Genomic DNA, 26,063 nt, shown 5'->3' on the forward strand with positions numbered 1-26,063 from the left:
TGCCCGCCTCCGCCAGCCGAGAACCCGGCCCGGCGGCTCCCAGGCCGGCGGGCTATCGCTCCCCCGCCGCCGCCGCCGCGGCGGCGCCGGGGCCCCTGACAGGCGGGGCGCGCTGCTCGCCGCGGCGCTGGGAACGGAGTGGGCGGGGCCACGGCTGCAGCCGGAGCCTTTGCGGGACGGGACCGCGGCACCCGGAAACACCGGGTGGCTGGTGGGAGCGGAGCCGGCGGTGAGGGGCGAGCAGGGCCGCCGGCCGGGTGCTGCAGGTGGGAGGCCTGGGCTGGGGCCGGGAGGAGCCGAGCCGAGCCCGGCTGAGGCTGCCCCGGAGGGAGCGGTGCAGGGGTTGTGGATGAGGGAGGAAGCCTGAGGGAGGCCTTCGGTGAGGGAGGGGGAGACTGTTGGGGGCTGGTGGGTGGGGTGGGAAGCCGGTCTGTGGGAGCAGGCCTGGGAGGGGAAGGGTGGGATTGAGGAGACGCTGAGAGAAACGTCTGTAAGTGGAATGGTCTGGGGAGGAGGGAGGGGTGAAGGTGAAGTTACTGCGGGGAAGCAGCTGTCTGTGAAGTTGGGAAGGGATACGGGTCTGGTCAGCAGCTGTGTCGTCGTTGCTAAGGTTGTGGCTCACTTGGTGGGTTTCTTCTGGGTGTAGGTGCGGCTGGTGCTCTGCTGAGAAGGTGCTCACTATGCTTGATGTAGTGCCGTACGTGAAGTTAACAGAAATGCACCCTTTATAAGTATTTTCATGGCTTCACAATTTCATACTGGTTTTTTGGAATGAGAAACGCTCTAGCAGTACCAAGCTTATGGTTAAGTCAGAAAACCAGGAGATGCAGAGATAACGAACGTAATAAGATAATACATATTATGAAATAGACTGGAAGGTAAAAGATAAGCACCGAAAGGTACTCCAAGTTGTTTCATTTTATTGAATCCTATAAACTATATTTTAAATGAGAGTGAGGAAGACTTGGATACCAGAGAAAAGATTGGGGGGAGAAGACTGAGACTGCTTTCTGCAATGGAGGGATGTGCTGTTTGGGACATAAAGAACACATGCAACAAACCTTTCTAAAACCGAGTGAGCACCATAGTGGGAAGCTCGTCTGTCACGGTGGCCTCTACGCAGGAGGGTTGGGATCTAAGGCAACCCTTGCTTTTCAAAGGACCTATGTGCAGGCTGACAAAATGGGGTTTAGAATGAACATTAGGTGACGGACTGCTTCTCCCAAAATCTGTGGGGTTGCCTTTCTCCATAGGTGCTGCACTTGACTCATCTGAACTCCTCGTATGTGGACTGAGTTGAGCCTGACCTGTTTGGCTCTTCTCTGTTAAGTTGGTACACGGGACCTGCTCCACAAAAACTGTTGCTGTGTAGACAGTTTGCTAGAGTAGACTCTAGCTTTGGGATGTGTGCTTTTCTTCTATAAAAGAATAAGAAATATCAAATTTCTTTAGAGGCTGCAGGGTGAGTTTGAGGGAGGTGATAGTTGTGGAGAAAATGATTTACGATAACCTTTTCCTTTAGAAACTGTAGCTCATGATTTCCTTGTACGTTGTTAGGCATTGTGAGAACTTGTGATTGAAAATTACAGTTCTAGGAGATAAGGATTCATTGATTCAGGATGCGTGATGTTCTGGTTTGTAGAAGTAGAATGCGTAGCAAAAATACTGGTTTTGGGAAAGGCTATGGTGGTAGTAAGTATAAATTTGCTTTATTTAGAGCAATGTATTGTTAGGAGTGACTATGTCTTTAACAATCCTACAGGCTGCCTGCACAGCCTAATTCCTTATGCTAGTTATGCTGCTGTTTGCAGTAACAAGAAAAAGGCAGGGATCATCTGAACCAGGTACCTAGGGAAATCAAATCACATGTGTATGCTTAAACAGTTCTGGATTTGGCAGTGTTAAGTGAGGGCAACGCATACTTGATCTTTGGGACAGGCTTGCTAGATGTAGTTATTCCTCTCTTATTATTCTTGAATGGCTTGCTGCTTGGGCTTATTCTTCACCAATTACTTCAGTTCATGCCCATATGCATGCTGCTTGCGCAGGCTCAGTGCCTTCATTGGAACTCAGGAGGCTGCACAGCTGGATCACATCAATAGAGGGTGTCTCTAGAGGGGAGGAGAGATTCTTAAGATCTGTACCTCTTAGGAGCTAGCATAATAATGTAAGATGGTTAGGAGTTCAGGATTTTCCCATTGAATGTTTGAACCTTCTTGTCTTATAGTCATACCCCTTCAGTACACTGCTCAGCTGTCTAATTTTATTTGTAATTATTAGCTTTCTGCAATAAGTGTCTACAGATTTATTTTCACTGTAGTATCTAGTTTATGTTACTCTACTCAAACTAGGTCACCTTGACTGAGGGTGGCTGCATTGCCTCGAGCACCCAGGCTTGATTAGTAATTCGTAAATAGTGTAAGTGTAAGCTGTAGCTGAACCCCAGCTGTATTCAATGCTCAGTCTTTCAGCACCTTAAACCAAGCTCCTTTGTTGGCTTGATACATCTGCAGGAGTTGCATTTGGGCAGTGCTTCGGTTCATGGCATTGCACTCCTGTGCGCTTGAGGAGGGATGGGCATTTGAACTAAAACTGAGAACTGAATGCCTCCTTGCTCACGGAATCTGAATGTGACTACTAGGATCTTTCTATACTGTGATCTGTACAATGAATGCAGTGTATGTACTGTTTGAAAAAGAGAGAGGCAGTTAAGGCAGGTTGTATCAAATTTCTATGCTGGCAGGCAGAGTTTGGTTTAATGACTGTTACGTCAATATAAAACTGTTGCGCTACTGTGCACATAGCTGAAGTCTTCATCTTACAAGAAATACTGGTGTTAGATTTAGCTTAATGAGAGCCTGAATTTCCTGAACGCTGAATATTTATATTCAACGTGTGATTTCTTTAATATTCATCAAACCAAATTCTCATCAGTCAAAGAAATCTTATCTTTGGATTCTTAGGTTTGGGGTAAAGGATAAAGGGGGTGGGGTGGGCTTCGAGAGTATTTAGCCACAAATTTCACATTTAAGATTCACAATGCCCAACTTTTCCTGTCTGATACATAGATTAGAATGGTGTGGTATTTTTCCCACAAAAGAAACAAACAAACAAAAAACCTTTGTGAGATCATCAAAAAAACTCGGCAGTGTTAAGTTCCCTTTCTGCTAGGTTTTCTGTCAACGTGTAAGAAAACCTTACCTGAGTCCCAAGCAATTTATAGCATTGTCTGAAACTAGATGTTAGTTAACATGTAATTGCATTCCCTTTGTTAGACTTGGCAATGGTGGAATTTCCTGGTTGAGTGATAGGCTAGTCATCACTGATACAGCCTCCACTATCGTTGGAAAAGCCTAGGTTTTTGGAGCAAAGTTGAAAATAAATCATTGGTTGATCTTTAGCAGTTACAATTTAATGTGTAACTACCCTGTGCATAAGTGGACTTGCCAGTGCTGAAAAGTATCTGCTTGATTTTAAAAAGGCCGAGGTAGGGTTGTGGCTAGGGACCTAGATGACATTGCAGGAGCAAGGTCCGCCAGTGTTCTACTGTGTTGTGCTTGACATCCTTGTCCTGAAAATATTACTTGAATGCAGTGATGTTTTTAATTTTTTTCACCAGTTAAGAATTTTTTTAATGTAAACAGAGAAATGGGAAATGCTGCCTGAAGGAAACTTTCATGTGAAAAAAATCTTTGTTACTCAGTTTCTGCTAGAAGAGTAAGGAAGAAACTTTGCTAGAGGATTTGCTTTTAATAACGCTTCTGAAGAATACAAGCTCTAAGAAAAACATAGCTTTTTTTTTTCCATAGTGTACTTAATACACATTATAATGTATCCAGCAAGAAGAATGAGTAACAAATTGAAAAACAAGAAAGAGCAAAGTAAATTTTAAAATTATAAGTGATTTGCAGTGGTTTATTTGAAAAGTGCCATGTATTTGGGGAGGAACAGCTGATAAGTATAGGTAGCTTATGGGAGGGAGCAAAGAAGAAACCGGTATCAAGTATGAGGAAGATGGAAAACATTAATAGTGACATTTTAAAGTGAGAAATACAAGGTTTAAGATTATTAAAAATGTTTTTAACATTATGGCTTATAAAAAAAATTACACAGACGTGAAAGATTACATATTGGGAGGGGTGGGGGAGAAAGAAATGCATTGTTGAATGATAGCGGTTCAAATTTGGCAGTTAAAATATTCATATGTATGAAAAATCTTGCTCATAACCCAGTTCAGCAGCACCTACTAGATTCGGAAAGGTCTATGCACCCTCAGTACCATCTGGGATATTTATCATAGAATCGTAGAATGGTTTGGGTTGGAAGGGACCTTTCAAGATCATCTAGTTCCAACCCCCCTGCCATGGGCAGGGGCATCTTTCACCAGATCAGGTTGCTCAAAGCCCCGTCCAGCCTAACTGTGAACACTTACAATGATGGAGCTTCCACAACTTTCCTGGGCAAACTGCTCCAGTGTCTCGCTACCCTCATCGTAAAAAATTTCTTCCTTACCTCCAATCGAAATCTACCCTCTTTCAGTTTAAAACCATTGCCCCTTGTCCTGACACTACAGGCCCTGGTAAAAAGTTTCTCCCTGTCTTAAAAGCCCCCTTTATATATTGAAAGGCTGTAATACGGTCTCCCCAGAGCCTTCTCTTCCCCAGGCTGACCAACCCCAACTCTCTCAGCCTTTCTTCATAGCAGAGGGGTTCCATCCCCCTGATCATTTTCGTGGCTCCCTTCTGGACCTGCTCCAACAGGTCCGTGTCTTATGCTGAGGGCTCCAGAGCTGGACGCAGTACTCCAGGTGGGGTCTCACCAGAGCAGAGCAGAGGGGCAGAATCCCCTCCCTCGACCTGCTGGCCACGCTGCTTTGGATGCAGCCCAGGATACGATTGGCCTTCTGGGCTGCGAGCGCACATTGCCAACGCCTGTCCAATTTTTATCCACAGTACCCCCAAGCCCTTCTCGGCAGGGCTGCTCTCAATCCCTTCATCCCCCAGCCTGTATTGATATTGGGGATTGCCCCGGCCCATGTCGAGGACCTTGCACTTGGCCTTGTGGAACTTCATGAGGTTCCTTCCATCCATTTATTTCTATACATAAACTATTGGTTGTTTTAGATACTACTTTTGGTAAAAAGAAGGCTATATTGAGTCCAATAGAAAGAAGATTTATGGAATAAACTTTCCTCTGAGAAATGTAGTTGTGTTACAGAAGGTAGCATGTTACTTGTGTGTTATCCAACAGGGAAGAGGGCAATGCATGTGTGAAAGCGTAGAAGGCAGTCTTATAAAAACAGATTCTTCAGGTTCTGTAAGCTAGCTCTTGCTCCACCTTCCAATTGTGCTTTTCCTCTTTGTTGCCAGCTTATTATATTTGATTAGGTGTAGCATCAGCACTGGGCTTACACTTCATTTGAGAAATATGAGAACACAATCCTGTTCCTTTAATCTGCTATGTTGATTACAAAGCAAATACCCAGAAAGTGTGTGCATACCTGTTCCACTGAAATGAAATAGTGTACTTTACGTTCCACTCTGTTTTTCCTTCTGTAAGGCAGACTCAATCAGTGCTTATTTTCTGGCAGATCCCAGATATAGAACTTGGTGGACTGGCACACAAAACTTAAAACTTTGCCTTTTGCAGTTTTAAGAGGCTGGTTGTCTGCTTCTGTTTGGCTTTGTATTTTAACTAATGTGCAAGTGCCTTTTGTTTGGTGAAGCAGTCTTAAACTCGTTAATCATAAAATGGAATAAGAGCTAGCAATAGCAATAACTCCTGTAACTTGGCTTTTTACTCTAAAAGACCGTTAGCAGTGAAAACATTTCACAGCTAGGCTGGAAGGAATGTAATTCACATAATGCCATCACTGTGAAGATTGGAAGCATAATAGCAGTTAGTAATTTATTTCTTTTTTTTACATTTAACTTTCCTTGTGACAGAATAGGGAGGAGTAAAGAAATAGTTGCCAGTAGAAGTTATTTTCATGTCAAATCTTTTGGTAAATGGGTAGAAATTAATACAGGCGTTAACTCTGTAGCCTGTTGGAAAGGCCTCATTTCACCATTTTCTGTTACTCTGTATGCGTTTGTCTTCCATATGGTGCATCCCCAGGCCATCGCCTAGGAAGGCCTTTGCTTTTGTGCCTGTGTAGAATCCTGGGCTCTGCCAGTGAGGTGTAAATTGCAGGATGGGAGCCTAAACCAGCGGTACGTTTTACCTTCCCTCTGTCATGAATTCCTCTCATTTTATCTGTATGGACTTCTTCTAAAGATGTGTCAGTGGTAAGTGGTAAATGGACGATTCATAGACATCGTGACCATAGGTACCTCGAAACTATTTTAAGTGACTTTTTAATTGTATCTTGCAGTGAGAGGTGCTAAGTACCTGCAACTCATTGACTGTAATGTAGCCTGTCACATCTGTTACCTGGCGGTAATCGTATGCATGACTTTTACTGTGGATTGCTCAGCCATTTGACAGAAAGCATGTTGTTATTTTAATCTGTGAATTTAACCTGCTTTTTTGTCACGTGACTTGTTGGAATTCATTGTTAATTGCTTCTTTTTGTTGTGTTAGCTACTTCTTGAGATAGTGTTGGGTGCTTGGGATTTTTTGGATGCTGATTTCTTTTTTTTGAGTTTTCTCTGATGTTCCCTTGAAGTTTCAGAAATTTAAGGAAAATTAAATTTAATGGATATAATAAAAAGTGAGCCAGCTGCAGTGACTGTAAGAAAAGCTTTCTTAGTAACTCAGGCTGAATTAATGAAATGTAATGCAGAGTATAATCTTTTTTATTTATAAAAAAATAAAAATAAAATTATAAAATAATACCTGAAAATGTAAAGCACCCCAATGTTAAAGTTTCAGTGAGTCATGCTAATCAACTAGATACTTCATGTCAGACAAAGTTGACATGTTAACAGTTAACAGTTCTGTGCTCACTTTGTCTTAATATATTTGTATCAGCATGGTGTGAATTTTGAGAGTGCCTGGATCTCTGGAGTTGCCCTGCTCTTTTGTTCTTGCAGATGGTGTGAGGCCGTGCTTGCTGGAAAGATCTCCGTAATACGCAGTATAACTCCAACCATCTTTGGAAAATGTCTCAAGACAGTCTCTAGTCTCTAAAGTTTAACTAAAGAGTATTGAAAATAAATTAGGCCCGTTTCCTTCTAGAGTTCTCTTTTTTTAGTGTTTTAGATACCTCAAACTAAAGTAATTCTGTCAGATTTTGAGACCTCCTACAAACTAAAGACTAGGATAAATTCATAAACTAATCCTTAATTTTGCATAAGATTCTGTTACTGTAGATATTTAGCAGCTGAGGAGCTCAAAAGTTTATACCATCAGATCTTTAAAAGACAAAATCTTAAGGTTAAGAAAAGTCCTGTAATCTTCTTGTTGCTCGTGTAGTAAACCCTGATTAATATTGGCGAGTTTTGTTAAGAACGGATAGAGGAAAATAAAATATATATGGTATGTTTACTTTTCATTAAGTCAAATTGATAATGTTTCTTTTGGCCTAATATATTTCATCTGCAAACATTAGAATTGTATTTTAGGAGAGAAAGTGTAGGGACAATGTAAAAATAAAATGTAAAATATGAAATTTTAGCCTGTGGTGGAGAAATTACTAAGGGAGATGAAAATCTGCAAGTCAAATTTATTAATTTTGTCTAAATGAATATTATGAAATGGAAATATGTAATTTTCCACTCTAAAAAAATCTGCTTCCTTTGAACAGGTATTTTTCAGAGTTTGCACAGTATGATACTTTGAGCTGAAGGTGAACCTTTCCAGGGTCCTCTTCCTTTATACTTTTAAGAACAACTCTTCACGTAGTATCCATCTGCATTTTATCCACCCGTGTGTACTGAAGTCGAATGTTACATGGCTGTAAATACCATCTTGCCTTACTGCATGTTGACTTTCCATATAGACCTGCCTTTAACCTCTTCCCCTGCCTTCAGTATTGCTGGCTGTAGGGTGTGTCTACGTGGTATACTGAATAAACTACGCAGAACCAGTTTACTTTTTTTTTACCTAGACTAATAAAAGAATAATGAGCCTAGTCACTGAGTTAATGGATGTGACAGGCTGCTACGGTCAATGAGTTGCAGGTGCTTAGCACCTCTCACTGTAAGATACAGCTCAAAAGTCACTGAGTTAATGCAACCGCTCAACTTCCAGTCTTTGAATTAGCAAACCTAAATCTGATTTTTGGAACAGATGCATCCTGCAGAGTACTGAGTAGTCTGTCCAAAGCCCAGTAAGAAATCTGGTTGTACCTCTGTACAGGAAACGCGTTGGGAGCTTTCATTTCAAGGACGTTGAGGTGCTGGAGCGTGTCCAGAGAAGGGCAACGAGGCTGGTGAGGGGTCTGGAGAACAAGTCTTATGAGGAGCGGCTGAGGGAACTGGGGTTGTTTAGTCTGGAGAAAAGGAGGCTCCAGGGAGACCTTCTCACGCTCTACAACTCCCTGCAAGGAGGTTGTAGCGAGGTGGGGGTCGGTCTCTTCTCCCAAGTAACTAGTGATAGGACGAGAGGAAATGGCCTCAAGTTGCGCCAGGGGAAGTTTAGATTGGATGTAAGGAAAAATGTCTTTACTGAAAGAGTGGTTAAACATTGGACCAGGCTGCCCAGGGAAGTGGTGGAGTCCCCATCCCTGGAGGTATTTAAAAGACGAGTAGATGAGGCACTTAGGGACATGGTTTAGTGGGCATGGTGGTGTTGGGTTGATGGTTGGACTCGATGATCTTAGAGGTCTTTTCCAACCTCAATGATTCTATGATTATTGGTTGAAGACAATCGAAGTGTGGGCTGTTACTGAAGACAATAGTTCATTTAGTATGTGACTGCACAGTCTGTTGCAGTGAGGGTAGCAGGAACTCATGGCTAGAAGAGAGCAATTACACCTCTGGTAGTGATCTGTAACTCTAAACCTGCTGTGAAACTGCAGTTGAAGACAGTTCAACTGTTTGAAGTTCAGCACTTGGCTCCTTTTCTGGATCCAGTCCGCAGTTTGCACTGAGTTCTGCGAACTGATACGCAGCTCTACTAAAAGAAAGGAAGAGGGACAGGGAGAGCTGGTAAGATACTATATGTGCTCAGTAGAGGGTGGTTATTTTATCGGCATACCTAAGTTTCAGGACTCTCTCGTTCCTGCTCTGTGAACCAACTATTTGTAAGTACAGTGTGAAACTTCACACACTTGTTCTCCACAAGCCTGTCTTGCTGACCACTGACAGGACAACTTTTAACAAATACCGTTATTTCAGCTGTCACGCTGGACACTTAAAGTCTATTTTGTATGAATTTTGGAAACGGAAACTGCTTTAGTGAATTATGGTAAAGAAATGTTTCCTGCTACTGGCACCTTTTTGAGACACATTGTCTGGGGAAAGTTCCTTTTTTTATCATGATTACTAATAAAGACAAGACTGTAGTTCAGTATGTGGTATGTGTTCCTTATGGCTTTGCTGATGGGCTTATTAAACTGTTGTCCTTGTTGGTATGTTTTCATGCTGAATGCTTTGATATTTGCTCATAAACAAGGTATCAGTGATTAACTTTTAAAATTACATTTTAAGCTGCTTAGTAAATAGATGGTTGTATTTCAGCAAGAAATTCATGTGAACATTATTTTCTGATATTGTGACCTATTTTGAAGGTTGAGGAATTGATCTCTGAGAATTTTGGACATTTGTAAAACCCTTTGTCACTTCACAGGCTCACAGAATGCAGAAATTTGGGTCCGAGTTCAGGAGAGAGGTGTGTTCCCATTATCTGTATTTTGTTCAGAAGCATTTTGAAAACTGAAAACCAAAAAGTTTAAAAACTTACTTATCTTTAAGTGTGCTTCCATGAAATTTAGTGTTGTTCATCTTAACCATATATTGCTCTTTGTGTTTCCAGATTGACAGGTCTCAATACTAAAAAATGAGGTAGATGGAAAAGGTGGAAGAAATTGTTCGTGCAAGTTGGCTCACATAAATGTGCGTTTTGCAATGTCAGTTTTCTCCAGTGGCAGAGCCTTTTCATGAAGTTCAGTTCTGTATTTTCTCTCAGTGGATTTTTTTTTTTTAAATTTTTTTTTTGCTTTCCCTTTTTCTCCCTCTCTCTTCTCTACGCTGCTGGTATTTCTCCAGAGAGTATGATCTCTGACTTTGCATGTCCCCTCTTTGTCCCTTCACCAGAACGTTCTTCTGTTTCTCCTCCTTGTTCTCAGCCATGGCAAGTCTATTCTTCAAAGATGTTCCTCTTTGACTAACTGATCTTCTCCCTTTTGTTGTTGGGGATGCGTAATTCCACAGTTAACATCCTCATGTAAAGGGTCATTCCACCAGAACCTGTGGAAAAAGTTAGCAAATCTTGAATGTTGTCTGCAGCTTCTCCTTCATGCCTTACATTTCTGTCTGATTTGTATTGTCCGGGGCAGTTGCATCTTTAGTATTTGTTTCTTCAGCGAGTAAAATGAGATCATAGTTCATACAAAAGTATCTTCTATTAAGATTCCTTAAGGGAATCCTTGTCTCTTTCTTCCTCAGTTTCTGTACCCTGGCATCTTTTACTTCCTCCTTTGCCAATATGCTTTTACAAATATTTTTACAGCCATATGATTCTTAAGGGAAACATTTTTATTGTGTAGGATACAAGCATGTACTTCATATCTCTGTGGCTGTTGGCAATTCGTATTTTTTTGCAGGTTATTGCAATGTCTCTTAAGTATCCATGCCATATAGGTATTAATTTGACTCTGTATACTTGACTGGAGAAAATCTATTAATGCTTAGAGACAAGATACAGGCAAGTCAGAAATATTTGAATAGCACAGCTCTCCAGATCTCTGAAAAAATAGCAATGAAAATTGTTACGAAATGCATCTTGAGCTAGAGAAATGCAGTCAGCAAGAAACAGCTTCAGTTTCAGCTACAAATATTTATAGGTACCAGCACATCCTTCAGCAGTGTGTACAAAACTAGATAGTTAATGAGTCAAAACTTGTGTGCCTGTAGGTGTAGAACATGCATAGGGACAGTTCTGGCATATGCATCCAATAAGTATTGCTTATGCCATCTCTAGACTTCTAAAAGTGAGAACCGCATTCATTGTCTTGACTTGTTACTGTTTTTTCTTTTACTTGAAAACATATTTGTTAACTTTTAATTACTGATTTGATTTTACTTTGGCATTATAAAACACTGCTCTGTTTTTGAATATGTGGGCAGTGGAGGCGGTAGTAGTTAATTTTTTATAGAAAGCATTAATTTCTGTGCGTATGGAAATTCTTACTTAATATGAAGAATAGCAGAAAATTATATAATATTCTGAAGAGCAGTGATGCATTTTTTAATTTCCTTGTAATATATTGTGCTTGCAAAATGAGAATTGCTTTCTCTATTAGTCTCCTGCACTAAGTTAATGCTTTAACTGGTGACAAAGGCAAAGAAAACCACGTCAGCTCAGTGAAAGTTCATTGTAGAGATAAGGATACAGCTTTACTAACGTAAGGTTTGTGGTAGTCGGTGCAGTATGAGAAAGTAGGTGCAGTCACCTAGTCATGTATATTCAACTGATTTTTGCTGAGCAGGATAATCAGCAGGACAGGTTTAGTGCTGTCTCCCCTGCAGCTCCTCCATCCCACGTCTTCCTATCCAACCCTGTTTTCCCACAACTCTCCTTTTCCTTCAGCATCTGGCATGCCTCTCATTTTCATTTAAAGCAGCCCAACCCTCACCCTGTCTTGTGCTGGCACTGTGTCATCTGCAAGGCAGAGTCTGCAACCTGAAAAACTTTGGAGAGGTGGAAGAATGAGAACATCTTTTCAGTCTGGGAATAGCTCATTGCAGCAGGGGTACTGGCCATTCTGCAGTACCACAGTGTGGGGCTTTTTCACTTTGAAAATACCTTCTGAGCCTTCACCTACATAAAGAAATCCATGACTGATTTAACTTGGGAGATTTCTTTTGTGAAACCGTTATTGGAAAGCTAATTATCAGTTTATTTCACTTTATTATTATTACAGATAAGAAATATTTCATTTCATTTCTCTATTAGTTATCACTTCTCCGAATATTCTGATATGCTTCCCCATTTCTAATAATGTAGTTGAAAAGCAGTTTTAAAGTGTTAATCTCCTTTTCCTTTTTAAATATTGGATTAGGTTTGTTGTTTGCCTTTGGCTGAGCTCCCTGGATAACTTTTTTTAATATGCTGATTCCCAAGGGAAACATCTATCTGCAATATTACCTTTTAAGCCTGGGTTTGTTTGGGTTTTTTTTTTCTGTTTCAGGAAGAAGAAAAGTCAAGAAATGTCTGCCAATTTAAAATACCTTTCCTTGGGCATCCTGGTTTTTCAGACCACAAGTTTAGTCTTGACCATGCGTTATTCTCGGACACTGAAAGAAGAAGGACCTCGTTACTTATCCTCTACTGCAGTAGTTATTGCTGAACTTCTGAAGATTCTGGCCTGTGTTCTGTTGGTCTACAAAGACAGCCGTATGTGTCAAATTTTGCACCAAGTAATTTTCCTAATCAATATCCTGTATTGTAGTGGCAACTGCAAAGCAGCCATGTGAGTACAGGCATACAACAAAGCATTTCCCTTCTTGTGTAAGAAATAGTCTTGGAAAGACACTAATCATACTTCACTCCTCATCACACGATATGAGATACTGTATACTTGCTGAAGAGAGTTCTCTTTAAAGAATGTGGATACTGAGGAGTGCAAGAATAAATTTTCTACTAACAGCTTGAAGCTTGTGTTTCCTCAGGCATTTTAAGAAATTCATATGTAGAAGTAGGAAAAAATGAAAAGCTTTAAGTGTGTCCAAAGCATGAATGATAATTTAGAAGCCTATAATAAACAGTAGATGCAGAAGGGAGGAAGCAATTCCATTACTACAGGAAGAAGCAGAGTTTTAAGCTCAAAAAAAGTATATTCAGATTTACTCTAGGTCTTATTTTGTACATTTTATACTGAATTTATCTGGTTCCTTGACATATATATTTGATCTTCAACAGCTTGAAAATATCATTGTATATGCATAAATATTGATGACTCTGTAGGCTTCTAAATGTGCACCTTTTAGGTGATACTCCTTAACGTATCATCTTCAAGTATTGATACGGTTTCAATGAGTTTTACTTAAGTATTTTGAATAATTGTTCTAGTTCTGATATTCCAGGCTACAGGAAGACACTTTGCAGCCTTTTTTTCTTACATATGAGGCTTACGAAAGTCAAACAAACATAGATAGTATTTTGAGGTCTTGATAGCAGTGATAGCCATAAAAAGGGGGCAACAATCTTTAAGAATAGAACATTGCTACCTCTCTTTTTTTTTTTCCCCCTCCTTTTAGTAAATGTCTATTTCTTTTATTGTTTCTTTGGGTAGAGTGCAATTTACAGACTCTGAACAGAGTGCTACATGATGAAATCCTTAATAAACCCATGGAAACTCTTAAACTTGCTATTCCTTCAGGAATTTATACTCTTCAGAATAACTTGCTGTATGTAGCATTGTCAAACCTAGATGCAGCCACATACCAGGTATGGTACATTTGGATTTCTCTGTAAGTTTCAAAAAAACCCATTAATTATGTGGTAGTAACTGTTTCTGGGTTTTTCTAGGTTACATATCAACTGAAAATTCTTACCACAGCATTGTTTTCTGTGTCCATGTTGAGCAAGAAATTGGGTGTATACCAGTGGCTTTCATTAGTGATATTGATGACAGGAGTGGCATTGGTGCAGGTAAATATTAACAGGTGGTTTGTGTTTATTTAATGTGTTTATTCAAGGAACATGGATTTCTGTACTGGTTATACAGCTTTCTGATTCTACCAGCTGCACACGAGCACCAGAGTGTGGTCAGGAGCTATGAATCACAGCTGGCCAGGGCTAGAGGACACCAGAAACCTTCAAAGGCAGAAGATAACACCTCTTTTGTGTCCTAGTGCTCTACTGTAGCATGTGACAGGGCCTCTGGAGCAACCTGCAAATAACAGTGAGAGCAGTGTTTATTAGCACGCTTCTTCAGACACTAGGGATTCACAGATCTTCTGTGCCAGCACAGTCCTGCTGCTCACCTTGTGATACGGTTCCAGCATGGCAAATTTACTTAACTGTTTCAAGAGGCAAACTTGGCCTCTGTTCTAAATAGTGCAGGTACAGGAGTTTGTAGTTTTCAGAGGGCAGGATCGTGGGATGAGACTATTCTAAGAATTTTTAGCAGATTTTAGCATATCCTAGAAAAATTTATTTTAAAACTTAAGGATTTGAAAAAAATTCAGAGGATTAAATTTTATAGAATTTTCAAATTTAATAATTGAAAATGAGAACAAAACATTCTGAGAGTAATTAACAGACTCTTCAGTACGTTTTTGTCTATGGCATTGCATTTTATTCTGTTAGCATTAGATATATTGCAGGATTTAGCTTCCTAAATTTCAGCTTGTTTTAGTCGTCTGCATAATCACTGAAGAGGGGCACATGCAAAAGACAATTCACCCCATCTTAAAAACAGCTGCTGTAAATGGTTTTCTAACTGTGCTTACATTTGTAAGGTAACTGACTGTCGGGTGGCAAAAGTTGGTGACTGTGAATGACCGTAAGTCATGCTGGGATTCAGAAACGGTTCCGGCTTATAAAACGTGAATCCTGGACCTGTTTAAATTGATGGGTATTCTCCCAGTTCAGGCACAATTTTACTCCTTACAAATACATAGAAAGAAAAATTGTGGCTTTGCAGTCCTTTAAAAGTATTTATGGTGCGAGGTACAAAACTTTACAAGCATGTGATTGTCTGTTTTTAGTAACTGTTACTGTTGCTAGAAAACAAATTTGCATTTTATAGATGCTCATGACTTGATTTTATCAGTGAATTTGTATAACTGTTTTTACATCCAGTGGCCTTCAGACTCTCAAGGAACAGCTGCTAAGGAACATTCAGCAGGATCTCAGTTTGTAGGCCTGATTGCAGTTCTTATAGCATGCTTTTCTAGTGGATTTGCTGGGGTTTATTTTGAGAAAATTTTAAAGGAAACTAAGCAGTCTGTGTGGATCAGAAACATTCAGCTTGGTAAGTTTAATTTTAGTCATCTCTTGGAGATAGTGCATTCTGAAGAATTAAGATAAATGTGCAAAATATATATATAAATAAAAAATACCACCAACATTTTAGTATTTGGCATAAAAATACTTTTAAAACCAAGAGTATAAACTCTGCTAGATAGAATTCTAGCAGTTGCTTTCTGATCTCAACCTAGTTCTTGATTTAACTTGCTTATAGAGTGTCTGTAAGTTTGTACAGAATCTGTTGATGGAATTTGTATTTAAAATTTTCTAAAGAATGTTATATTATGCAGGATTCCTTGTATCCTCTGTTTAAAAATGATAGTCTTTTGCACTAATTCATGAGATCTGATAAATATAATAGTATTCCTTTTTCCTTTTTTTTTTACTTTTTTTAGAGAATAAAGAACAATAAAAATATATTTCTAAATCAATGTTTTGAGATGTTTTAAAATTAACTTTTTTTTTCTCTCATGTCTGGGTAAGCAGGTTTTTATAGGTTGGCACTTTTAATGCAAAAAAACCCTGCTTGCTTTGTGAATAAAGTTGAGGTAATGAATTATTTCAGTACAAAGGTCAGTTTGTTTCAGTTGTCTGTATAATCACTGGAGAGAGGCATATGCAAAAGGCAGTTCTTAATTAAGAACTTAATATTTAACTATTAAATGCCTTAACTTAATGCCTTTAACTTAACTATTTAATGCCTTTACCTATTGTGCACCTGTCAGTAAGAGAATACCTCCTATTTCCAAAGTATTTCTGGATCTTCTAGACCCTAGATATTAATGGCGACAGAGTTGATCCATTTTCCTGAATGAGTTTTCCCTCACCTCAGAGCAATCTTGTCCAGTTGATAGGGTTGGAAATGTGACATCAGCAATATCTTTTTGTTCCTGTTTTGCAACGGAAACAAAACTTATTGTTGGAGTTGCCCTTCTTTCTCTAATGGAATCCCTCTAGTCTTCACCTGTAGGCAATAATTATTTATTGCATATTTGAGTAAATGCTTTCAGCAGAATTTGAACTTTCCAGCACCTTAGGACGGACTCTTGATCAAATCCACAGTACTGTAGAATTAAGTCATGAGGATGATTTAGTGGATCAGGGCTGTGTACTGAGTCTGGTAGAATATAATGAAGTACCATAAAAACCAGGAGATGGTGTAGTTTTTTGTAATTACATAGTTGGTCAAAAACTGGTATGGTCCAAAATGTCTGAATACAAGCAATATTTTTTCCTTTCTTTTCCTGCTGCTGTCTTTTAATTATAAATGGTTTCAGTTAAAAACGCAGGACTGCATTTTGATTATATCTTAATATTTTTACATGTCCATAATGTTTTGAAACTTGAGGATAGAGAAGGGGATCTAAACCTCTACTTACCATCTGCTGGTACTTACTGAAATTGTGTATATTAAAACTAAGTTTTCTTGAACAGGGTGTAGGGGATACATCAGGAAAGGTTATGTTAGGGAATTTTGGAGGCAGAGAAGGGTGGGTGGCTGGGGCTTGGTCCAGGATTTAAGGTAAGATTTGTGGTTCTGGATGGAGCTACAATATAAAATCCATTGCCAAGGAAAGCTGATTATTACTACTCTCAATTTCCACGCTAAAAGCGCTTTGGTGGGCAACAATGCAGATATCTGAAACAATTTCCAGTTAAACATTCGTAATTGTTGAAAAATCAATGATCTCTTCTAAAACATTCTTCAGATTTTTCTACAGTGCACAAAAGTATGTGTGGAAAAAAAAAAAAAGAGTTCACTAGTTTCATAGTTGGCCTGGTCATATACTGAATATTCCAGTAATTGCTTTGTGAAAACAATGAGACCAGAACAGACTGCGTCTAAACACAAACTGTTCAAGGTAATGAATAACTAGGACTGTGATATATGAGGACATAAATGTCTGTGATAATAGTGAGAATCGAATTACCTCTTTTTTTTTTATTATTATTTATTTTTTGTCAGCTTAATTTGCCTCAATACAAAATTCAGTAGACTATGTTTGCTATTAAGGTTGTTTTCAGTTCAAAAATGAAATTAATTTTGTCGTATTTCATAGAGGGTTTCCTGATAACAGCTTTTAGAAAATATTTAAAACATGAAATCACAATTTCAAAAATACGTTAGTGTATCCTTTCTGCAAGTGCAAGATAGTTGCCCGCTTAAGACATTGTATCATTCAGGAGCAAGTCAGTCATAAGCAAGAGGTTTGAAATAGAGCTTTTCTTAAAACACAAACAACAAAAACCATATGTCCAACCTGGTTTTAGTTTTCATATCTGTAGAGAATTATTAGAACTGTAGAAAAAATTGGAAAACATTTGAATAATTGTTGCAAAATTCAGTTTTTAATGCATACCAGTATCATATTAGGGGTGTATGAATAGTTGATTTTATTTTTTTATTTTAGCAGATCAATTGGAAAATAGAAGTAATTGCTTTAATCTGAATTAAACCTAAATTTTTAATTATGTCTACAAAAAGAATTATTTCTTGTCAAACGGAAGGTTTTATTTTGTTCAGAACAATGCCACCCTTTTCAGATGCAAAGAAACGCGATGAAAATAGAGGTCAGTTTTTCACAGAAAAGGAATGGAAAAAATGTTCCCTTTTCTGCTCAGGACTAGAGCCTACATCCGTCACAGAGGAGGTGCTTGCATTACTTCCATGCCTGAGGGGATTAGGAAAAGTTTCCTGTCTGATAGAAGAACACTAGACTCACCAAATTACAAACTTTTTAATCTCATCTCAATTTCTTCTTTTGACATTAAGTTTCTACTAGTAAACATTCATTGTGTTTGAGACTGGTTCAGAAGAATCCCACTTCCAAGATCCTTGTCTGAATTGGCAAACTGATAAGTCCCGCTCTTGCTACGTCAGCGACCATCTCCTCCACTGAAAGTCTTCCCTGTTTTTCTCTCCAGGTTATAGTGTGACCTCAGCCTTCAGTCATGACTAGTTTCGGGAAAACTGAAATTGTGTTTAAGTGAATTTTGCTATATGCCATAAACAAAAATCACCCCATTCCGGTAGAAAGCAATGGAAGATAAGTATATAAGAATGTCCTAACGGAAACAGTCAAAAGTTGTTATAAGTGTGGAAAAAAGCTTTTAAAAGAGAGTATCTGTCTGAACACTGACTGCATTTGAACGTGATGGTATTGCAAGTAGCAGTCCTATTTTAAAATGGGATATATGTGAGCAGTCCTTGAGGACAAGGAACCTGTTTGCATGTTTTTCACCTGAAGCTTTTAAATCAATCTTGTACTTTCAGGATTTTTCGGTAGCATATTTGGACTGATGGGTGTATACATTTATGATGGAGAACAAGTGTCAAAGAATGGATTTTTTCAAGGATACAATAAACTCACTTGGATAGTTGTTGTTTTACAGGTGAGATACCTTGTGTCACATGTTTCTGTGAATTTTAGTCTTCTATAAATGACTGGGGAAACTACTGAGTGCCATTGAAGCTACTGAGAATTCTATAGTCAAAAGTCTGATCTATCACTATTAGAATAAACCTCTAAATAAAAACCTGGAAAATATATAGCGAGTATATGACTAAGTATTGTGCAACATAAAAGCATCTAAGTGTTATTTCTTTTGCAATGTTTAAAAAAAAAAAATATGCCCTTCCTCCTGTGGCTAAAAATGTATAGTACAAGCATTTCCACTAATTTAATGATGGTAATATGATCAACAATTTCTTTAATGGGGAAAGAAGAACTCTTCCAGTATTTATCTTCAACAGTGCATATCCGTAACATAAAATAAATTTAATGCTCCTAAACATAGACAAAAGTTTTTCCTAAAGTAAGCACGTGTTGTTAAAATAGCTGCTCTCAGTGGAATTAGCAGGTTGCAAACCCAAACCTCAATATTTTTCAGGCACTTGGAGGGCTGGTGATTGCTGCTGTTATAAAATATGCAGACAACATTTTAAAGGGATTTGCAACTTCTCTCTCTATTATACTGTCAACGTTGATCTCCTATTTCTGGCTGCAAGATTTTGTCCCTACAAGGTAAGAATTATTTTCCATGTATGCTGAAAAAAAGAAAAGTAGTTGAAAACTTAATGCTTACCAGATAATAACTGCAAAAATAAATAAAAAAAACCAGTCCAAGCCACACTTTTAGAATGTTTAGATACAACTTGCACATAAAAGCTTAGTTTCATAACATACCATAACGAATACTTAATTTTTTCAGTATAGTTGGCAAGGTTAAATTCTGTGCAAGATGCAGCCCCCCACAGGTCAGGAATAACTGCATCTGAAGTCTTGGCTTTTGACGAACCACTCTCTAGCAGGCTCTCTGTCCCTTTCTCTCCTTCTCCTCCCTACCCGACCTCCCTCAGTTCCTTCAGCTCCTACTTTGCCTTCATGCTGAAGCCAGCCCTCTTGGGTGCTGGCGCTTCCCTTGCCCTGCCTTTGGCCCTGCTCTTTGAACTGGTCTCCCACCTGCTGGCTGTTCTGAGTAAGACCGTGACAAAGGGGTTGCCTGTCTCTTCTTGTCTCTTTGTCCTCCAAATGGACAGATCTTCCACAAGTCACCTCGTTGCAAGAGGACTTAGGGCTGAACGATGACAATGGCGATCATCTCTTTATACGGGTTTTCATCCAATCTCAAAACAGTCTCTAAAAGAGAGAATTGCAATCGTACACACATGGAAGTTACACTATAGCGATTAGTTGCCCAAGGACACCCAGAAGCCCAAAGGCAGAGCTTTTTTCTAAACAATACCATATTTATTAGTGAAAACACTCAACCGAGAAAGAGAGAAAAATGCTTGCTATATGCTTCTAGGACCAGTACTGTGTGCTGACATTTTGTGAATCAGATTTTAGTAGCACTGTGCACTGCGGGTTTTGTACGTGGGTAGGTTCTGCAATAGTGCTTGTCTTGGCAGTGCGTGTTAATATATGGAGTGTAGAAGTAATATTCCAACTTTCCAGATATATTAATAGGATTTTGCTTAAAATTGACCTACACTCCTCCCCTGTGTTACACATAATCATAGCGTAAAAATATTTTGAATAATATTTACAACTTTTGTATCTGATACAACAAAAGATCTTTTTATCTAAAAGTAGTATTTGCAACATTAGCAGGAGTTTACTTAAACATTCAAAAAAGGAAGTAGAACAACTATTTAGGCTTAAAAAGTGGAAGACATTCAACTTAAGTTATAAGTAGCCTATACTTGTCCTATTAAAACAAATGTAGAAAGTGGTTTAAGAATTTCTGTGTGCTCAAATGGAAAATCAATAAGTAACTTAACAGCTTCTGCAAACATGGTGAAAATGGAAACAGTGGTAAATAATTAAATTAGATGGAGCCAACTAGCAGCAAGTAGAACTTGAAGCCATCTCATTTAATAAAACTTGATTAACTTGAGTTAAGCAAACTTAATTTTTAGTAGCTTGCTTATGCCAACTGAATTTATTTGAACTGAAACTGAGTAATTGTTCCTGTCACTTAAACATTTTTGATGGGGATAATAGACATAAAATACTTAAGTGCTTGAATGTGTTGCAGTGGGTCATGTGCAGAAGTAGGCTAACTGTATTCTCTGAAGGATTATCATGTCATGTGCCACAGGTTTTTTAGTGTTTGGTTCAGAAGATCAAATTGTCAACATTGTCATGTCTTTATGACAAGGTTCTTTTCTAAAATGTGTACTGATTGTCTGTTGGCTTTGGATATTTTGTTTCAGACTTTTAACTATCAAAACAACTTGAAGGGCCCATATGTCACAATACAAAAGATGCCTTTATTATCTTTTCCTTATATAAATCTTTATGTATCTGCCAAAAATTAGATTATATTGACTTGCAGATTGGTTCTTGGGCAACAGTAATTTGTTTTGACATAAGCTTTGGGCTTCAAAGCAAACACAAGTCCAGCAACGTGATGTACGCAAGATGTTAAAAATGGCTGGGTAACCACGGTAGTTGCACTTCTTTAGCTTCTGCTTGCATTTTGCACAGAGCTTTAGGCAAAAGAGGAGAGGAAAAAAAAAAAAGGATTGGTCTGATTACTTTTGACAATTGTTTCATGGAACTATAATTTTAATTTTCAGAATATGTCAGTATAATGATACATTATTTTGTGGATGTAAGTTTCTTATTTCAACTTCTTCCTGCATCCTTCTATAATAAATATATGCAAATTATTTTGTTCTTTTTAAAGTGGACAAATATAATTTATCTTTCTGTGTTCCCACAGGAAAAATGACCGTTCTTTTGATTGTATTACACAAATAAAATTGCATCAACTAAAACGAGCTAACTTCTTTTTTTTTTTTTTTCCCCATCCCTATTCTATTCAGTGTCTTTTTCTTCGGAGCCGTCCTTGTAATAGCAGCTACTTTCCTATACGGTTATGACCCCAAACCCGCAGGAAATCCCATTAAAGCATAGCAGACTTCCTCATCAGCCTGCTTCTCGAGACCATGCACTGGGGGCCTCGCTAACGATGGTGTGTGGGAAGTGTCATTGTGCACTGCAAGGGAAGGATTACTGCCCTGAATCTGTTGAAGAAATGCTTATGAGTAGTTTTGAACAGCCAGATGGGTTAAAGGTCGTTGATGATACTGTCTGTAACTGAAAACAAAACAAAAACTGGCAGGGGAATGCCCAGTGCAACTTGCTAATAAAAACTTGAAAGGAACAAAAAGTTTCCAAGAAACTGCAATTAGGAATGTTTACAGCTTTGACTGGGATTGTGTCAAAAGAATTTACTGTACTGACTGCTGCAGAAATATGTCCTATGCACTCTTTGAAAGAGCACATGACAACATTGTCAGATTGTATGTTTTTGCAATTTGACTATATTTAATCTTAGTAAATATGTTTTTAACTGTTTGTCTGTTTACCTGAAATCAGCTGAATACACATCATAGTTCTAAAGTGATGGTTCTAATTAGATATTCCTTATTAAAACTGTGAAGATTGAAGTATGATTGAAAGACACTTTCACAATATCAAATATTTTTATATTTTTAGAAGGCTGATTTAATAACAGAAATCTGTGTTCTGTTGCTTATATAAAACTATTGTAAGAATGTTAACATTCTCACCTAAGTACACAAAGGCAGAAATTCAGAGTGAAAGCTGGAAATCTGTGGTGGTACTCCAGCCTTCATCAGGACAGCCTGTAGTGTTCAAGAGACGCAGTAACTCTGTGAACACAGGCCGGAGGTTACTGCACTAGCCTGGCACTAAGAGTAGGGTTCTGATGGAGTGCTTGCTCGGATGTGATGTTCGTTCTTTTTATTGATTATAAATCAGCTTGTTGGTAGAACCTTTAAAGTTGTTTTTATGCTTTAAATATCCTCTGGGGATTTTTTTAGCCACAATTTAAAAAAAAAAAAAAAAGCCCATAATAAACATTTTAAATGCATTATTGTTGTCTGTAACAGCTCCATGTGGAGCTATTATGGTATATCATCTGTATACTGTACTGTACTTTATTACAGAGGTGTTTTTTAAACGAGTGTTGTTTACTCATGAACTCTCCAAGGCGCTTTCAGTACATTTCTATGTAGTGGCTTAATTAGAGAATTTTTATTATTATTATTATTGTTATTATTTTGTTCTGGAACTCCTTGAGCCAGAAATGGGTTCTCTGGAGCTATTCCGTCTACTAGTGGAATTTCTTTAATAGGAAACATGATGAAAAAGTAATTAATTGTGCAATAGGTAAATATAAAAGCATGCTGTTTAAAACCAAAAAAAAAAGCTTCGCAAGGAAACCTAGATGCGATTAGAACTTAGATCAATTAGACTGTTACGAACACTTCACTTGTTGAAGTATTTGCATATAGCCAGAAACACCTAAAAAAAAATGCCAGAACTAATAAACAAAAAAAGCTGTCTTAAAAATCCCTTGTTTTCAGGAGACCTATTCACAATGGATATTATTCTTAGCCACGTGTTACACTGGTAAAGGTAAAGATTTGTACAAAAACGTATCGATAGTCCCTTACCTGTAGAACAGCAAGTGGTAAAAATGTATGATTTCCTTTTTTCCCCCCTCACGCTCTTTCTCAGTTCTGTCTTGTGCTAATGAACACGTTGTGAAGAGAGGTGTTTTTAAAATGTTCACCAAAGTACCTCATCCTCTTTTCCACCTTTTAGTGGTGGATTGACAAGGAGATTCTGTACGAGTGCCCTGAGATTTTTTAATGAAGTACTGTAAATGGGAAAGGAAAAATTCCACTTACGTCAGCCAAGTAAAAATAGTGTTTTCCTTCTGTTGGCACTGACATGGATTATCAACTCTTTGTTTGTTTATCGTATCAGAGCAAGACATTAAAGACATTTCAGAGTTATGCCAAGGGCTTGCTAAGCTTTGTGAATTGTGAATCCGTCCCGGCATGCCGTAATTGCAGGAGCTCTGCTACTCGCAAGTCAAAACTATCTCCTATTACCCTAAATTGGCATTCTATGTTAACATTAAACCTTTTACCTATAACACTCAATGTGGCAAAAATCTTTGAAAAATTGCATTTAGTCATTTCGCCACTGAAATACAACACGAGGTAAGATATATACAGCAGTGGCTCGCAGCGGTGCTTAGTGTAGAACGGGAAGCGCGTGACTCTGAAATGATCTGAGAAGTGTTGGTGGTAATATCTGAATTGGAGTTTGGCCTACGCCGTAGTACTTTTAATTTCATGAATCACAGTAGTGGGAACGTTCAGGTGATATAATTGGTTACTTCCTCAAGGAATTTCTCCAAAAAATGTAAGAAGCGGCTTGAGAACACTTTAAAGCCGGTTGCACAGGAAGGGACCAAATAGGCTAAATAATCGCCACATTGCTGGAGTTGTGTGACATAAACCCCAGTTTTAGTACTTCAGGTGTACCTGTCAGTACTTGTCAACAAGGATCAGTCTGAAGGAAAGAACAGGAACACGTGCTCTTTGCTTTTGAATAGGATGTCGTACAGCTTTGGAAAACAATTATTTGCTGCACCGCCCGTAGATAGGTGACTCTTCCACGCTTTCAATTTACAGTTCCATTAAATTTTCCAGTAGAGGGATAGATCTCTTCATATACTTGTTGCTGGAAAGGAAATACGAATTTGCATTTTTAGCTCTCTTCCCTTAGCCCTTTACAGGCCAAGGAAAGACTCTCGTCTGAGACCCTCCAGGCTGAAAAGCATTGTTCTAGACAGAGGGAAGACGGCGTATGTTTCTTGAGAACAGAAGGGATTTGAGGAGGGTTTACCGAGTTCTGTAACCTTTGCAATCTCAGAGCATATGCACATTTTCTCATTGAGATACTTTTGTATCTGGATTTTAAAATTTAAAAAAGGCAGTTTTAAGTCTGTAACTCATTAGCTAACCAAAGAAGCATAGCTAGCACAGAGCATTGGGAAGTAGGGAATACTGTGCTTTGAGTTTGCCCTAAATGCGATCTAGGAGTCTTAACTTTCCAAAAATAAACCTGTCTGTCTCAACTGTTTTTCTGATTTTTAGACAATGGGTTTGTTAGTTTAGTTGTATATTTAGGAGGCTAACCTATACTTAGCAGAATTTTATTTAAATATTTATAAAGTAATAGCTAGGTATTTATTTGCAATAACTTGAATTGGTTGTTGGGTTTTTTTTTTTTAAGACTTGCATAATGGGAGTACTAGTATTTATTGAATACTTGGATATTTGGTAGTTTTATTTGAGAATCTCTGGGATACACAATAAATGGTCAAAGAACAATAAACTTAGAATGATCTTCAAAGCAAAACAAATCAGCAGTTCAGTGATGAAAAATCTTGGGTCTAATAAAGTAAGATAAATTTTTCTTTAAAGGTTGTATTTCTGTGCTATCCGCAAGTGCCCGATAATCTTTTTTTCTCAAAGAATTCAGATAATTTTACAGTTCTATTCAACTTCTTTGTTTTAGACAAACTGTAAGAAAACTTCCCTTTTTGTTTGCTTTAATAATGGTTAGATTAATGTTCTAGAACCGACTTCTACAAGATAACACCTTGGGGTTTTTACTGTAACTTTTTAGGAACTATTGTTTTATTTTTCCTCAGAAAAGCAATCTTACTGTGGTAGCATATGCTGGTGTTTCAGTTACTCATACATTCCTCTCACAGATTTTCAGAAGCACGTAATTGTTTTGTGTTCCTAACTTATTTTTATGGCTGTAATTCAAAAGACTGTAATGGGTTTTGTTAAATTGTTTTAAAATTGATAAATGAAACGTTGCGTTTCTTCTGGGTTTTGTTGTCAGTAACTTCCATATTTTAATGTATTTCCTTATCGGCCGTGCATGTTCTGTTGTATTTAAGCAATCGTCATTTTCCAAATTTGAAGTTGGTCATTTTCCTCCTGTTGACGGTGTTTCTTGCTGGATATTGTGAATGAGGAAGATTATTCATTGTTTTCTTCTCTGAAATCCATGTTTTGTAAGAATGAGACATTAAAAAACATTAAGGGTTTCTTTGTGTATTAGAAAGGTAATGTTTATCTATAACACGGTATTATACCATATATGTGGTAGTGTATCACTACCTATTGTGTTCAGCTATTGTAAGAAAGTCCAAGAAGTGTTTCCTTGCCTTTGTTTTCATTGTTCTGTTCATTTTTAATGCTGATTATTTTCCACAGGAAGTTGCTAAAGAGTTCTGCTCTTTCCAGGTAAGCTCCTTATATGTTTTTAGATATCTAGAATTAAGATATTTTTACTGGAAAAAATGCAGGGGAAAATGCAGCAAAATAAGTGGGATTAATTAGATGGTACCTTCTGCTCCGGTTACTGTGAATCCAAATTTCTGTTCGGTTGAATTTATAACTTTTTCTAATTATTTCCCGCCAGGTGAATTTATAACTCTTTCCAGAAGCAAAAAAATCTGTCCTGAGGTGCCGTTCAGTGCTCATTCTTGAATGTCTGCTGCACATTTGCATCCAAGAGTAGACATGACTTTTTTAACTCTTGCCTTCAACCTTCCATCATCGTTCTGAC

General features: G+C 38.2%; 1 protein-coding gene across 4 annotated transcripts; it reads left to right on the plus strand.

The window, feature by feature from the left end:
• Window positions 1-206: 206 nt before the first annotated feature.
• Window positions 207-25,319, plus strand: SLC35A3 (solute carrier family 35 member A3). 4 transcript variants are annotated; one of them, XM_076337884.1, is made up of 10 exons: window positions 222-266; window positions 9,733-9,774; window positions 9,919-9,998; window positions 12,296-12,501; window positions 13,400-13,554; window positions 13,636-13,758; window positions 14,914-15,085; window positions 18,356-18,474; window positions 18,973-19,106; window positions 21,416-25,319. In XM_076337884.1, coding segments are annotated over exons 3-10 (1,002 nt in total). In that variant the 5' UTR covers window positions 222-266; window positions 9,733-9,774; window positions 9,919-9,996; the 3' UTR covers window positions 21,507-25,319. The 4 variants fall into 4 exon arrangements, with proteins under 4 accessions (XP_076194001.1, XP_076194002.1, XP_076193999.1 ...); XM_076337885.1 differs by lacking the exons at window positions 222-266; window positions 9,733-9,774 and adding an exon at window positions 9,126-9,187; XM_076337886.1 differs by lacking the exons at window positions 9,733-9,774; window positions 9,919-9,998 and having other exon boundaries at window positions 207-266.
• The last annotated feature ends 744 nt before the right edge of the window (window positions 25,320-26,063 follow it).

This window comes from Aptenodytes patagonicus, chromosome 5 (genome assembly GCF_965638725.1).
Source record: "Aptenodytes patagonicus chromosome 5, bAptPat1.pri.cur, whole genome shotgun sequence".
In the NCBI taxonomy this organism is placed as follows: Eukaryota; Metazoa; Chordata; class Aves; order Sphenisciformes; family Spheniscidae; genus Aptenodytes; species Aptenodytes patagonicus.

Excerpts from the sequence above, each read along its gene's own strand:
- SLC35A3 (XM_076337884.1), top strand. Across the intron at positions 13,555-13,635 it reads TAGATGCAGCCACATACCAG|GTTACATATCAACTGAAAAT; the intron begins GTATGGTACATT and ends GGGTTTTTCTAG. Across the intron at positions 19,107-21,415 it reads CAAGATTTTGTCCCTACAAG|TGTCTTTTTCTTCGGAGCCG; the intron begins GTAAGAATTATT and ends TATTCTATTCAG.